This window comes from Physcomitrium patens, chromosome 25 (assembly GCF_059467195.1).
Source record: "Physcomitrium patens ecotype Gransden chromosome 25, ASM5946719v1, whole genome shotgun sequence".
Lineage (NCBI taxonomy): Eukaryota > Viridiplantae > Streptophyta > Bryopsida > Funariales > Funariaceae > Physcomitrium > Physcomitrium patens.
In genome coordinates, this window is record NC_143434.1 from 5,902,825 (window position 1) to 5,918,475 (window position 15,651).

General features: G+C 36.3%; 1 protein-coding gene and 2 long non-coding RNA genes across 3 annotated transcripts; 1 reads left to right on the plus strand and 2 right to left on the minus strand.

Annotated features, from left to right (window-relative positions):
• Window positions 1-3,565: 3,565 nt before the first annotated feature.
• On the minus strand, window positions 3,566-6,135 carry LOC141044934 (uncharacterized). Its single transcript, XR_012216738.2, has 4 exons — window positions 5,900-6,135; window positions 5,622-5,734; window positions 4,858-5,153; window positions 3,566-4,588 (listed from the first exon to the last, which is right to left on the minus strand). It is a non-coding gene; the product is annotated as an uncharacterized LOC141044934 (long non-coding RNA).
• A 57-nt stretch (window positions 6,136-6,192) lies between these two features.
• LOC141044933 (uncharacterized) lies at window positions 6,193-7,500 on the plus strand. The gene is made up of 2 exons (XR_012216737.1): window positions 6,193-6,897; window positions 7,102-7,500. It is a non-coding gene; the product is annotated as an uncharacterized LOC141044933 (long non-coding RNA).
• A 1,395-nt stretch (window positions 7,501-8,895) lies between these two features.
• LOC112277451 (putative pectinesterase 53) lies at window positions 8,896-11,346 on the minus strand. The gene is made up of 5 exons (XM_024509789.3): window positions 10,871-11,346; window positions 10,493-10,664; window positions 10,061-10,267; window positions 9,692-9,930; window positions 8,896-9,511 (listed from the first exon to the last, which is right to left on the minus strand). The coding sequence occupies exons 1-5, from the start codon at window positions 11,227-11,229 to the stop codon at window positions 9,361-9,363; spliced, it is 1,128 nt and encodes a 375-aa protein (XP_024365557.1). The 5' UTR covers window positions 11,230-11,346; the 3' UTR covers window positions 8,896-9,360.
• Window positions 11,347-15,651: the final 4,305 nt, after the last annotated feature.

Consider the following 15,651-nt stretch of genomic DNA (forward strand, 5'->3'; position numbering starts at 1 on the left):
CAAATAGGATCCACCATAGATCATTCTAAAAAGAGTTTAGGGTGGTTATTTAGGTAGAGCCTACCATAAAATCTTCTAAAAAAGATTTAGGGTGGTTATCTAGGTAGGACCTACTATAGAACCTTCTAAAAAAGAAATTTAAGGTGGTTATTTAGGTAGAGTCTAACACCTAAGAACATTCTAGAAAATCTAAGGTGGTAGGATAAGGTATAAATAGGAGTAATTAGGGCCTTTTGGAGCATTTGGTCAGATATGGCTTCAGATCCTTTTTCTTAGTAAAGTTTGGTTCTGCATCTTTTTGTTTAGATTTGTTTTGTTTTGTTTCTATTTGCTCAGTTTTGTCTTTCATGTCCTATTCTATTTAATTCCATTAAGTTTTATTTTGGTCTTTTTTGTTCTATTTTGTAATGAAGCTTTATGTTGTTGTGGATTAGAAGGATCTTTGGTTTTTGAGATAGTCTAGTCCTATTTTATTGATATCAAAGTAAGTATTAGGCTATTTACTTTGGGTAGTGTGTCAATAGTCATCATTTAATCTAAGGTCAATTATTGTGGTTACATTGGATACTATGTTGAGGCTATTCTTAAAAAGCTACTCTTAAAAAGTCAATTGGGAGATGAAAAGGCATTATAATAGTACAGTCCAATGAAGAAATTCCGTATGGGAGATATGGTAGAGCAATCTTAGATGGAAGCTCAAATACAAAATTTCTTAGACCAAATAGCTACCTTGTAAGGGCAAATAGAAGCCTTCAAGATAAGAGAATCAACATTTACTAGGTTGAAATTGAGTAAGCTTAATACATACTCTAGGACTTCAAGAGAAGAAGAGGTATATCAATGGCTCTTCAACATGCAATAATACCTCTAACTATTTAGAGCAAATACTAGTGTAATAATTATATATATAAGCAGTTATATGAGAGATGCGGCAGCCATTTGGTAGCAATATTGAGTTCAAAGTTATAGAACTTGAGGTGGATTTTGTGATTGGGAGGAGTTTAATACCGAGTTTAGGAATCAATTTTGGTCCATCAATGCGAAGAAGATAGCATGCGATCAGTTGGCAAATCTTACACAATCTAGGTCAGTGTAAGTTTATGTCTTCCAATTCAAGTCTCTATGTCTCCAAATTGGCAATGTTTCAGAGGCAGAGATGATGGATCAATTCCTATGAGGTTTAAAACTTGGAGTCTAGCGAGAGGTGGAGCTAAGGCATCCACAAACATTCAAAGAAGCAATTCAAATTGCAAAGAGGATCAATACTATAGATTTTAAAAATCGTGGAGCACGACCTATAGTACAAAGTTCTATGCTACTATCTAATACTATGGCACAATAGCCAATGCCAATGGAGATTGATGCCCTACAAAGATCATTGACATCACAAAGATGACAAATATTGATACAAAAGGAATTGTATTTCTATTTTTGAGAGCCAGGCCATCAAATTAGAGATTGTCCAAAATGTCAAAATTCAAGCACAAGCAAGATAAGGTAGGTTCACAGTATCAAAACTCATCAAGTCAATAATAAGTGAGAGTAGGAAAATGAAGCTCTGTAGTAAAGGCACCAAGGGCCAAAATTAGAGATAGCTATTGTCTCTCAGAGACAAATGGCATGGCCTTAGACAACCATAAAAAGAGTTGACTGGTGCATCTAACGAGACTACTAAGAAGACAACCAAGTCGAATACTTGTAGATTGTGGCTCTACAAAAAATTACATTTAAATTTAAATTATCGATCAGCTTGGAATTAAAATTAAAGAAATCAAGAAAAGAAGTATATATATCTTATAGATGACCAAGAGAATTTATTGAGTAAGATGTGTAAAGAAGAAATCTTGAGATTGATAAATATCTATATCTTAAGAGAGAGATTTAAGATAACAAAGCTTAGGTATGATGTTATCTTTGGTATGCCATAGCTAGAAATGAGAAATAAGCAAGTTAATTAGGTAGCAAGAACAATCTCTTTTAAAGATGGAGGATGCAAGGTGATTCTATGCCCCTCAATATCAAGTAAAGATGAAAAACAATCTACAATTAAAGACTTACTTGTAGGGACGACTTTTATAAAGAAGCAGCTATAGTATGAACAATCAATATATATGGTGGTTCCAAATCTTGTGCCAATGGTAGAAAAGATAGCAAAATGGATAGAATGAATAGAGCAATTCATACGCAAATATTAAGATGTAGTTCAATCGACCTACCTAGTGGCGTACTTCATGATCAAGGTGCCCCCTTTCAAATAGAACTATTGTGTAGAGCCAAACCAATAAGTTGATCAATTTATCTTCTAGCATTAAAAGAACTTGAAGAGCATAAGCAACACCTTTAAGAAGTATTGCGTCGATTACAAGATAGTCACTTCTATTATAAGCAATCAAAATGTGAACTTTGAAAGTCAAAAGTCAACTTTGAAAGTCAAAAGTCAACTTTTTAAGGTATGTAGTATCCTCCAAAGGCTTGTGTATGGAGCAAGATGAGGTGAAAGCAATGAAGGATTGACTAATCTCCAAATATGCTTATGAAGTTTGCTTGGTTTTAGACCTTACTAGATACTATCACCATTTTGTTCATATTACTACATCATTGACAAACATATTAGAGATGATGCCTCATTTGAATGGAAATTGGAGCAGCAAAATATCTTTGATAAGTTAAAAAAAATACTTATTACTGCTCCAATATTATAACCGTGTGATTCGAATGTCCTTTGTATGCTTGACATTGATACTTTCAACTTTGCTATTGGAGTGGTCTTTCAATAAGACTTTGATAGAGGCCTTCAACTTGTGGTGTATGAATTACATAAGCTTAAAAGGGTAGAGCACAATTACTCTATATGATCAGGAATAATTAGTGATTATACATGCCACAAAGGTGTGGCAACACTATTTATTAGAGAAGCCAATGGTTGTTTGGACTGACCATCGACCCTTGCTACATGATTTTCACTTGAAAATATGAAATCGTGACATCATTATTGAAAAGAATAATTGTAGCTTTCTCATTCTCAGCTTGAGTACAAGTAAGGACAACAACATATTGTAGTAGATAATTTATCACAGAGACCAGATTTGAAGGAAAAATTAGAAGATAAGACAAAAGTTGCTACTATTAGTAGTATTATTTCAGATCTAATGAAAGATACAGAATAGAAAGAAGCTATGCAACAGGATGCTTATTCTAAGATGATTAGCAATCAGTTGAAGGTAGATAATATATAATATTAGGATTATATTTTTACTGATGGCTTATTCTATTTTAAGAAATAAATTTATGTACTTGATAATACTAAACTCCAGATGCGCATACTTCAAGAAGGATATGATATTCTAATATCTAGAGATCTGGGATGAAAGAAGATCTTTGAAAGGATCTCAAGGATATGGTTTTGGATAGGTTTGGATTGTGATGTTTGAGCCTTTGTATACTCTTGTAAGTCATGTCAACATAACAAAATATGCAATGCAACATCTTTTGAACTATTGCAGCCAATTCCACTATCTATGGCATATTGGGAATATGTGACTATGGATCTCATTGTATATTTGCTACAAATGCGTCATAATCATATCGCAATTATTGTCTTTGTGGATCAATTCTTGAAGCAACTTTACTTGGCTACAGTGTGCTTGGATATTGATGCCCTAATGCTTGCACAAGTATTCTTTGATATTATCTTTTATCACCATGGATTATCTTGTGTCATCGTTACAAATTGAGATCCACGTTTCATGGAAAGTTTTTTGCAAGCCTTGTTTAAGCTATTAGACACACGACTTGCCATTCAAGCTACTAGGCATACGACTTGCCATTCAAGCTACTAGACATACGACTTGCCATATCTATAGCCTTCTATTTTCAAATGGATGGACAAACAGAGCGTCCAAATCAAACCTTGGAGGATATGCTACGGGCATTTGTAGCGGTTCATCATAATGATTGGAATAAATACTTGACGCCCTCAAAATTTCCTTACAATGATAGTATTCAAACAAGTATCAATCATTCATAATTTTTCTTTAATACCGATCAACATCTGATTACGCCAACAACTCTCTATCATCTCATCGACACCAATAATACAAGAATATATACAATGGCTTATAACAACCTTATAAGAGACACGACACTGCCTTTTTACTGCATAGAATCAATAAAAGCAATATGCGGATAACCATCGGCAATATAAGACCTTCCAAGAGGGTGACCATGTGATACTCTCTAATGCCAATTTGCCACCTTGGTGGCTTGGATCTTTTTGTATTTCTGCAGTAATTTCTTATGTTGCATACCGCCTCCAACTTTTACCATATATTCAAGTTCATCCAATTTTTTGTATTTAGAAATTGAAGGAATTTCATATTGAACCAAAGTGCTTTTTGGATTGATATCAACCACCACTACCACCACTAGTTGTAGTTGGTAACCAATAAGAATATGAAGTAGAAAACATTTTGGAGCATCACTACCTTCGTTGTAGGAGTGGATGTCTACAACTTCAGTACAAAATTCTTTGGAAAGGTTATCCCATTTACGATGCAACTTGAAAATCTACACAAAACCTCATCCATTGCTAAGGGGTAATTTGGAGATACCATCAAGAGCAAAACAAAGACGTTCTGCGTTAGTGGAGGGGGATTAACTATAACAAGGTATAGATAAGATAATTATATGGATAGTTAGAATTATGAAAATTTCTAGAAGTAGGATTAAATTAGTAGACTAGGTAAGATCTACTTTGAAATATTTTAGAAAGAATTTAGGGCAATTATTTAGATAGGATCCACCATAAAACCTTCTAAAAAAGAAGTTAAAGGCAGTTATCTAGGAGGAGTCCACTACCTAAGATCATTTTAGAAAATCCAGGGTGATAGGATAAGGTATAAACAAGATTGGCGAGGGCCTTTTGGAGAATTTGGTTAGATATAGCTTTGAATCTTTTCTCTTAGTAAAGTTTGGTTCTGCATCTTTCTATTAAGATTTGTTCTGTTTTGTTTCTGTTTACTCAGTTTTATCTTTCATGTCTTATTTTTTTTAGTTCTATTCAATTTTATTCTGATTTGTTTTGTCTTATTTTGTGATGAGGCCTTATGTTGTTGTAGATTAGAAGGATCTTTGATTTTTGAGATAGTCTAGTCCTATGTTAATCAAAGTACCAATGTTCTTAGTAAAAATTCTAAATATCACTCTTGAAGCAAACATGTGGATACACAATACAATTCCACCAAAGCAAAGATCTTTGCCAAAGAAATCAAAGTGCACTATGTCGTAATCATACATATGATAGTAGATATATTTTTAAAATCTCTTTCCAAAGACTAATATTTCCAATGCTTAACTTAATTAAGCATATATCAACTTCTTCTAAATGCAAAATAAGCAAACTAGAATCATTCAAGCCTGATTTGTCTACTCAAAACAACAAGACCTTACACAACATCCATATTTTGATACATCATGGAGTGGGAGACAATCTAGTAAAATAACTTATTCCAAATCCATAAAATATTAAAATACAAAAGAAAACCTTTATATCAAAACTGCTAAGAGAAAACAAAAGCAAAACATGCCCTGATTGCTATAATAATGCATGTTGGGAAGCTTACCATGAAGCTTGTTGTAAAGCTTGCTACTATGCTTGTTGCGAAGCTTGCTGCCATACTTGCTGCAAAGCTTGCCATCAAGGTGATTACATTTGCAACTGACCTTGTATGGATGCCTGCTCCAAAATCCACTATTATGTCTACATTTGCAATGTCTCTTTCAATAGTAACAATGAATTTTTTGGTAATAAAACAAAAAACAACAAAAAAGAAAGAAGAAATGTACAAACAGCAAACATGAAGCAACAAGCAAATACAAATCAACAAAATAAATCACATACCTTGTCAAAATTGAAAAAGCAATGAGAGAACTATGAGAAATCCCTCTAACATTGTAACACCAAAAAGAAGATTGAAACCCTACATTTCTCATACATATCTATTTTAAAAATGGATAAATTTTTGCTATAGATGAAATTCAATTCAAGGATGAAGATTAGTATACTAGTGGGAGCATTGGCAGAATTATTCCATATAGTACACTAGTCTCATGTATAGAATACTATCTATTAAGTATTGACCTTGCACCAAGAGTTGTGACTCTTGGTGTCAATATTGTACACACAATATATTGTGTAACATTGATCATATTTATAGATATAATGTTTCCAACACAAATTGCTGGATCTAACTTCTTTTTTCAGGGATCACAAACCCAGCAAGTCGCTCAGACCTGGAACAAAGTGAAGAAGTGGTGCACCGACAGATACAGCACAATGGAATGTGTATTATGGTTGATCGAAATTTCTTCATGAATTGTTTTCTTAGAGTATGTTAATGCGTTTTGTGTTCTGATTTGTGTGATTTGAATCACGGTTGTATTCAAAGTTGTAGCCTGAGCAGATAAATAAAGAGAAAAATCCATGGAAAATATCATCTTGTTCGAAACAGACAGTTGCAGAACAGATATCAACGGATGCTCATAGCTCAAGTTTAAAGCCCACAAGACTTGACTGGACTCTGCAAATCCTGTGCTCACGTTACAATGTCGCCACTGAAAGCACCTACAGACACCAGTGCCATGTTGGTTGTGATCATCGGTGCCGAAGTGCCGAACTTGTTTGAAGAGAGTTTTAAAAAATAAATTAAAAACTGAAAATTTAACAACACAAATATCGACAACTACAAAAAGTAGAAAACATGACCGGCTGTGTTGGAACCACTAAGACAGATTTTCGCAGATTCCACTAGACTTCGAATATGCTTGCCAGGTCTTCATTCTATCCACAAGCGTTGCTTCTGCCGAGATATTCCAGTTAGTTGTGGAGGAAGAATGCAGGTTTTACAGGAACCTCATTTGTATATGTATGTATGTATGTCTCTGCATATATATATATATATATATGTGTGTGTGTGTGTGTGTGTGTACGTGTATCCTGAACTAGTAGTTTCTGATGGGTCTGACCGAGAGGCAACACCGAAATATTAGAAACTACTGGATGGGTCTGGTCAGCTTTCTGACTTTAGTGCGAAGTGTGTGCAGAGTTCATTGTTTGGGGAATGGGGGAGTGTTCAAACAGACCAGCATCACTGTTTTTATATTTGAGCAGACAATTGATATGTGATTTATCCAAACTCGTCAACAAAGATTCATTGATGGACGTCCAACAATAAATCTTTGTTGGACGATTGGATACTTGGGAATTGGTGTGCACTTGATAAATAAACAAATAAATAATGAGGGTATAGAATGGTTATTAGAAACAATACAAGCAGATTCACTTTTTGTTATGTCAATAATTTGAAGGATGATATAAAGCCTTACCATTATATGAAGCATGTCTGTTATGAATTAGGAAATTTGTAAATATTTCATCTGCTCTGATTAAATGAAATGAAATTAATATAATAAATTGATTAAGAACATTTAAACTATTTTTGAATAGACATATTTCTAATCATGTTTTTAATGTCATATATGTTTTTGTGAATATACATATTTATAAATATACTATATATATATATATATATATATATATATGTATATATATACACACAAACACACATGAATTTTGCAAATTAATTATGTTAATTTAATTTTTTTATAAAGTTAATTTAAAAGTGTTGCAATTTTTGATCATTATGATAGATTGAAGTAAAATAAACCAGTTTTTCAATAATTTTTGGAAATATTTACATAAAATTCTATAATCATAAGAAATCATAAAATAACATTTTTTTTTTTTTTTTTTTTTTTTATTCTATTAGTTACATGAATGAATTAATATTTGTGGAATCCATCATGGATCAATCATTTAATTTATTCTAATATTAAATTGCATCTACAAATCTGCTGTTCATATTGAAGATGCTTTTGCTTTGTAGAATAAAGAATAATTTTTAAAATTGTTTTTAATATTATGGTAATTATAATTATTATTTATCCAATATAGTTATACAATAGATCATTTTTCCAAAAAACAATTGCAGAAGATAGTCTTAAAACTAAAAATAGATTATATAAAAATAATCCAAATATATATATATATATATATATATATATATTTATCCAAATTATCGTTGAATTCTATGACAATAGATTCAAATGTTGACTTTTACTTATAGTATTCCTAAGAGTAGCATCTTCTTACAAACTAAATTTTACGAATTTTTAAATTGTTGATTCTTTGAAATATTACTTTATTTTAATACCTTTCTGCAATTTTATAGTTTTGAATGTTACAAACCCAAAAAAAAATTTACCAAAAATCTAAAAAATTAAAGGATAATATTTTTTATTTAAGTTTTGTTGAATTTTTTTTTGTTGTGTTGTGTTGTTGTCCCCCCCCCCCCCTTCATATTTATAGGTCTGTTATCTGTTTTAATTGTTCTTTGATTCCAAGTTGCAGTACATGTTGTGTCACTGCATATTTTGTAGCACAAAGATTTTAGTTACATACAGTATTATACAAGAAAAATTGCAAAAATTGGTTTGAAACTTTCATACATACAAACCTCAATTCATACTTTTTTATACTCGTGTTTACACAATCTAGCTCTCATAATCATGCCCTAAGAAAACTCAACCATACTCAACAATTCAACTTTTATCTACAATTAATCCTTTCCATTGACACACAAATCACACCATCACATTGCAATACAAAGCCACAAAAAAATCCACATGAAGACCTCAACAATTCACTTCATCCACACACACAGACACAGTTTTCAATCAATCAGCAGCAGGTTTTACACAATCTTCTGCGTCACCTCAGTTGCAAACATACTCACAGCTCAAGATGTCCACAACAAAACCATAACGACAACAACAACATGCAAAAAAATACGAACTTTTATTTTAGCTGAATGAAATGAGATACAACTGTCCACGATACCAAACTCATGCAGAACAGTGAAGCTTATTATGAGAATGAGCATTATTAGTGATAGCCTGGTACTTCCAGCGATTCATTTGTTGCTTGGTAGACCGTCTACATGTGAATGAAAGCATGGAAAGAAAGCAGAGGTTTGTGTGAGTGTTTCTGTGTGTGCTATGAAGTAATGGAAGAGGTGCTGTGTGAGGTTCTGCTTGTAAAGTGAGCTTGGGACACTGAGCGACGTCGACGATGAATGGGACTGCCCCGGAAGCATCGACAGCGGCGTCGAGGAGGCATCGATCTCTTGTGAGCTTGGCCTCACTCGATGTCACATGCCCAACATGGAAAACTCATAAGATTGATCAGAACAAGGATGTGTCGTTGTCGGTGGCGGTAGTGGCTCAGTGCATAGCTCGGACGCATCAATACTTGCCTATCCATTGGTTGCCATCGACGAAATTCCACGACAAGAATGGTCGCGCCTGCGCGTCGGTAAGCTCCTTGGACCAGTTCACTCGTCCCTTGGTGTCAGCTCCGACGCCTGTGCACTTGTATTGCCCGTAATACACCGTCCTGAAGCATCGACAGTTTGTAACTTAAGTTTGTTGGATCGGCATCCTCTCAAGTCTAGAAAAGTATGATACTAGCAAGATTGGAAAGCTGTAGGGGTAACTCGGAAGTGTGTGTGTTTTTTAGGTGGTGATGGACAATCTGGAGATGGTGGTGAAGTAAGAGAGGGAGTGGAGATCTTACTTTTCTCTAGCAGGATCGCCCCAGTTGTACCACCCTGCGGGAATAATGGGGGCGGAGATGTCGGTGTACAGGAGCACGACCCTGGAGTAAGGACCCCAAGCGCGGCCAATGTAGATAGGCCCGTTCCCGGTGACGTTGCAACGAACGAAGGAAAACCCGCTAGTCTCCGCTTTCGTCATCTTCTTCTGGGCGGTCAAGGACCCGCTGCCAGGGTTGGCAATCGAGTGCAAATGACATGTCTGCATTGGGATTCAATCGGTGAGTTTGGAATTCACTGGAGTTGTTCCTGTTTTCCTGATGTCCTACTCAGTTGAGCGTTTCGCGGAGTGACTGAAGAGTTGCGAGAGAATGTAGTTGGCAGGTTTTTACCTCATAATACGACTGACCGTTGCCGAAGACGAAGTCGATGGAGCCCTGGATGTAGCAATCTTTGAAGTAATGCCTCCCCTGCTTGTCGTATAAGGTATCCTGGGCTCCGAGGAAGGCCACGCGATAGAACTGAGCCTTGTCTCCTTCGATTCTGAATGCTACTGCTTGCTGCCCCACAGCACCGCCTGGTGGAGGAGGGCTCGAGTTCTGTTCCCCAACCCATGGTGATGCCACTTTAGAACATGACGTCTTTAGGAAGCAGAGTGACAGTTTAGCTACACAGCATGCGAATCAGTTGGGTACAGAAGGAGGTTGCAAGCAACGCTTACAAAATTAGTGGCTTGAGTATGATGACTGATAGAAGCATGACTAAAGAGATAGTGTTTCGTTTGTTTGTTTGTTTGTTTTTTTTTTTTTTTTTTTTTTTTTTACCTCGAAGGTGAGGTCCTTGGCAACAAAATAATCAGACATGACAGCGAAGGAAGCACTCTGAGATGTGGAACCCGCTTCCTCTGCAGTATCGCCGTATGACAGGATCGTTACGCCAGCACCCGCTCCTTCAATTGTTATGTAGGGCTTATCCTTTGGGATTTCGATCTTCTCCCTGCCACATCAGAATTCCACCAGTTTGATCTGATTCAGAAGCTCTTCTTTCATGGCCATGTCCAGCTACTTAAGACATTAAATCCCGAGTTTAATTTGCCAAAGGCGCTTGTAGAATTGAGTTGCCGTACTGCCTAGAGGACTTCTTTCGAGCCTTCATGACAAAGTTAGCGAACATTGTCCAAGATGGTGAACACAAACACTTACTTGTAGAAACCTTTAGCAATTCTGATGACGCATCGAACAGAGTTGCCTTTAGGAATCGACTTGATTGCAGCTTTCACTTTTGTGTACTTCGCTCCAGACCCTTTCTTCCCCACTGTCCTTATGCAAGTGGCCTCTTGTGGCGGCGAGGGGGTTGCCTCGACGCTGAAATCTCCACCTGGAAGGGTCTGAGTGTCCAAAACAGTTGATTCGGAGTTCTGAGCCTCATACTTGGCTTGGTTACGTGCAATCCAGGCGTCAAAATCTTCCTCTGGAGTTGGTACAGTCTGAGACGAAACTGTGAGAAAAAATCCTGTTGCTAAGACGAGGGTGCACAGAAGAGCAGCTCTAGAGATAGCCATGTTGCAAATATAGCTCCTTGCAAATCAATGTTACTCTGTTTCTGCAAACCAAGCCTACAACTTATGCAGCAAAACCCTGAGCCCGCAAGTGAGCTCCCTGAGGCAGTGGGAGCCGCAATTGATCCGAGATGCAAATAATTGCAACAGCAGCGGTTTAAATATTTCCGGGGTGATGACTCGCAATGCAAGACTCGGCACCATTCACCCTTCTCCATCGTCACTGTAAAAAACCAGGGAATTTTTCCCCGCAGCCAAATTCTTAGCAGGGATGGACTTGACTGTTCAGAGTGCTGACTACCGAGGTCATGAAACTAAGATCTTACTGGAAAGGTGTCGAGCATCTGCCGTAGCATCTGCACAGTTGTCGACGCAGGTGGCTCAAAAGCACGGGTTTTCCAGTTTCATCAGCAGGTGGTACCACCGAGCAATCAGGTCTCGAAGGTGTGAAACTCATATGGTCTAGGAAATTGGCCCACCACTCGACCAGTTCATCCTCTGATACAGGCGCATGACCCATTCCATTAGAATTAGAGGGATCGGCATTCCATTCTGGAGAAGCGCTTTCCTTTCAGGTTTTTCCAAGGAAAATGAAGCTTCTCCTGAGATGCTACATCGTCGATCCGTCGGTACCATTTCGCCTTCGAGATGACCACCTGTCATCCATAGGAATGCATGCTCTTCCTACGAGGCGCCAAGCTGCCACCAACCCCTGCTGGCTCTCCTTCGCACTGCCAGTCTCATGGCAATAATTTGTGCTAGGGACTAAGTCCAACTCCAAACTAGTTCATTGTATGAAGATAAATCAGACCATGAGCTACAGAGTATTGACCCCCTCGCTCAACCACGTCTGCAAATACCTCACGTTGTAACACTTTTGGAAATCTCTTAAGGCTGTTTTTGGACACTCTGACTTCAAATCTGTATTCTTAGACCTCAAATTACTCCGATTGTGCAACAGTAAACAGTGTTCACATGCGAGAAATAGAAGCACATTTATGCGTTTCCATTAATAGATGCGGTTGAGGTCAATTCTCTCCGGCCAAACTTGGAATACCTTGGCTACATGGCTTAACATTGTGGCATCCGGAGCCTGATGTGTGAAACCGAGTAAGTCGTTTGTTTATTCTATCTTCATCATTCTCCGCAATGGGAAAATTCCACGTCGATTTACAGTATTGTGCTGGATCGAGGCGTGGCCAGGTGCTTTACATACACGGCCTGCCTTGTGCATATCCGATTTTCTATTCTACTCTTGAATCGCATCCTCGACCGACAATCTCTCGCACACCGGGAAATCGAGCTCAGACTGAGACTAGATCGAGTTAGGGAACGCAAGGTCGCCCGGTATAATGCAGTCATAAGTGCCTCTGTTGTCTTCGGTCCGTAACATTCGAAGTCATGCTTCAACTTCTGTGATTCTTGAAGTGATCAATTCGAATTCAGCAGTCGAAGGTAAAAGTCTCAGCATGAACTCATTTTTCTAGCTGGATTCGACTTGATACGAATAGCCATTCATAATTTCTCTGTGTCTTGAAGTAATCAACACAAATACTATTTATAAACAACATGAAACACAAATATATATATATATATATATATATATATATATAATATTAAATGAATGTTTATAATTTACAACCACTAGAGACGAAGACCATGAGTTTAGTCTCTCGAAGATCTAAGAGTGTACCTCAAAATCAAGCAGCCTTTTGATCAATTGGAGTAAGTCTCAAAGCCTGAATTATTTGGACGAAATTTCGTGACCACAACACTGACTTTCTAGGTAGTAGAAACCCTTTTGTCGTATGACCCTAGGCGCAAGACATCGACCCACTGTTCCCCCCCGACCAATCTAGTGACTCGTTACGACAGCACGACTTGGTCGGTTGGAGTAATCTCCAGCTAATGTTGAGCTCATTTTCTGCACAATTATTGTTCGAACCCAGCCTTGTGGGGCCCTGATCGCAGGTCCAAACTTAGCTTTGCGTTAAACAGCCTAATCATATGGCTTTCTCAGCACGGCTTCTTCATGACAACAATTCACCCGTCCGTGTTGCAGAGCAGTATTGCTCAGACTCATGATTGAGGGCTCACGAGACCTCCAATCCTTGTCAGATTTCTAGCTTTAGGGTTCAAACAAAGGTACACTACAGTCAACCACGTATTACGAATACCCTCTGGAACCTGAAATCCGATAATTATTTCACGATTCTTCTCAACTCGGAATGCCACTTTCTTTACAAAAGCCACTACGGAAGACCACATTTTTTTTAGCCACGTCGGCAAGCACGACTGCAAAACAATGGGCGTAGAAGTTTGGATGCCAGGAATCCACGGGAGAGGTCAGAACTTGTCTGTTTTGGCAGACTTTTCACGAGGGGTGAGAAGCACTGCATGTCAGCAACCGGACCCACTCGACCACTGATGGAATGGTTGCCTGATGCTGCTGCAGATCGTCTACTCGATGGACTCGACGATGCGGAGCCCACACTGGGTGGACCTGTTCCAGTTGTGTCTCGATGAGACTTTCCAGGCTTTCCTCGCCGCACACAAGCGCTTGCGTTGCAGCATCTGGGGTCTGGAAAGGATACCAGCTAATGCCGATGCTGCAAATTGCATCAATTGCTGCGGTGAAAGCACCGTCCATGCCCCCACATTCCTCTGGATACCCACTCTTCAGGTTCTGGCCCACATTCTGATCCACACTATTCCTCTTGCTTGTTGCTCATGTTGATACTGTGTTGCTTATGTTGATGCTTCCTGCTCATGTTGATATTTGATGCTTATGTTGATTCTTGTTGTTGTTTGGTGGTGGGTCAACTTTAGCTTGTGACTTGAATCACACGAATCATGCCACTTCCACTGTGCTCCTTCTGTAGCAGTCTACTGTAGACTAATTAAGTGATTTGTTAAGTGATTTATTAGGGCTTGTGGGTGTAACATAGCAAGTGCGACACTGCACTTTAGTGTAGTATTTAGTGTATTTGAGTAACACAAGAGTTCAGGTGTATGATTCTTCTGGGTGTTTGCTTTTCATAGAATGTGTGTATGATAACACGGATTTGAGTATATTATGTATGCTTTGTGAGATTTGGACTTATTATTATTATTATAATTTTTCTTTTTCTTTTTTTGCCCTTTCCTGCTGTAGTGTGTTTTGTACTAGTTTGCTTAAAAGAAAAAAAATATATTGCTTGTAAATTCTATTGCAAGTTTTGAGTTGGAATCATAAAATGTTTAAAAATCATTTTGCTGTGTGATTTGGGTTTTAATATTATAATTGTAATTTTTTCTAATGTAGAGCAGGTTAATTGAGTAATGATGTGGACTATTTGATGCGAGCACACTAAGGATTACTATGTTCACCGAATTTTAATTTATTTGTGTTCAGAATTTTCAATCGTTACTTATGAGTCATTCAAAGAGATATTTATAGCAAGATCATTTGTGCTGTCAAGTAAAAATATTGTAAATTTTTGTTAGATATAGAAACATATTGCATTCATTGACATGTTATTAAAAACTCATATTATAGGTTTATTTTAAAATAACGTTAGAATTCAAATATATATATATATATATATATATATATATATGTGTGTGTGTGTGTCCAAATATAATTCATATAAAAAATATCCAAATAATTAGATAAAAAATATTTAATATAATTATAAAATTGTCTTTCAAATTCTCTTAATAAAACTCTAGCATCAAATATTTCAGCAACCATAAAATATACTTAAGCTCTTATAATAAATCATGAGGAGTTTTTTTAATTAAAAAACCAAAATTTTAATAAAAATTCGTAGATATATTTCATAAATTTGATTTTAAAATTTATACTTAAAATTATATTTTGCAAATTACACACTGTAATACATATATATATATATATATTATCGCTATTATTACTACCAAATTCAAGTATTCAAACTTATTTCATTGACTAACTTAGATTATCTTATAATCACTATTTAATTTGTAAAACATTAAATAGAAAATAGTCATATATACATATATTTTTGGAGTTATTATTTATTTCTGAATTTATTTCTCAAACATAAGAAAGTTTGTTCTTTTGCTAATTAATGAGAAAAATTGTATTTTATGCTCTAGAAACGAAAGTCCAGTCTTATCTTAAGAAGAGGTGTGTAGTAACATATCAAAGACAATATACCTGCTCTTAGACCAATTTTTTCATTTCCAATTTAATTTTTAAAAACTTTTATAAGAGCTTAAAAATATTTTATGGTTGCTGAAATATTGCTGCTAGAGTTTTCTTCTAAAAAGCCTTGCTACAATGTATCAAATTATTTCACAACACAATTATTGTTTTGACTTTAGACCAAATTTCTTAATTTGATGATAATAACTTTTCTTTTGCTTCCATATAGATATAAAAAATAAAAAAATAAAAACTCA

What these genes read in the sequence shown, in the direction of transcription:
- LOC112277451 (XM_024509789.3), bottom strand. Translation starts at nt 11,229, where the DNA reads ATGGCTATCTCTAGAGCTGCTCTTCTGTGCACCCTCGTCTTAGCAACA. An exon ending in ACGGTCAGTCGTATTATGAG is followed by an intron (nt 9,931 to 10,060) that starts GTAAAAACCTGC and finishes ATCCCAATGCAG; the next exon opens with ACATGTCATTTGCACTCGAT. An exon ending in GGCGATCCTGCTAGAGAAAA is followed by an intron (nt 9,512 to 9,691) that starts GTAAGATCTCCA and finishes TCGATGCTTCAG; the next exon opens with GACGGTGTATTACGGGCAAT.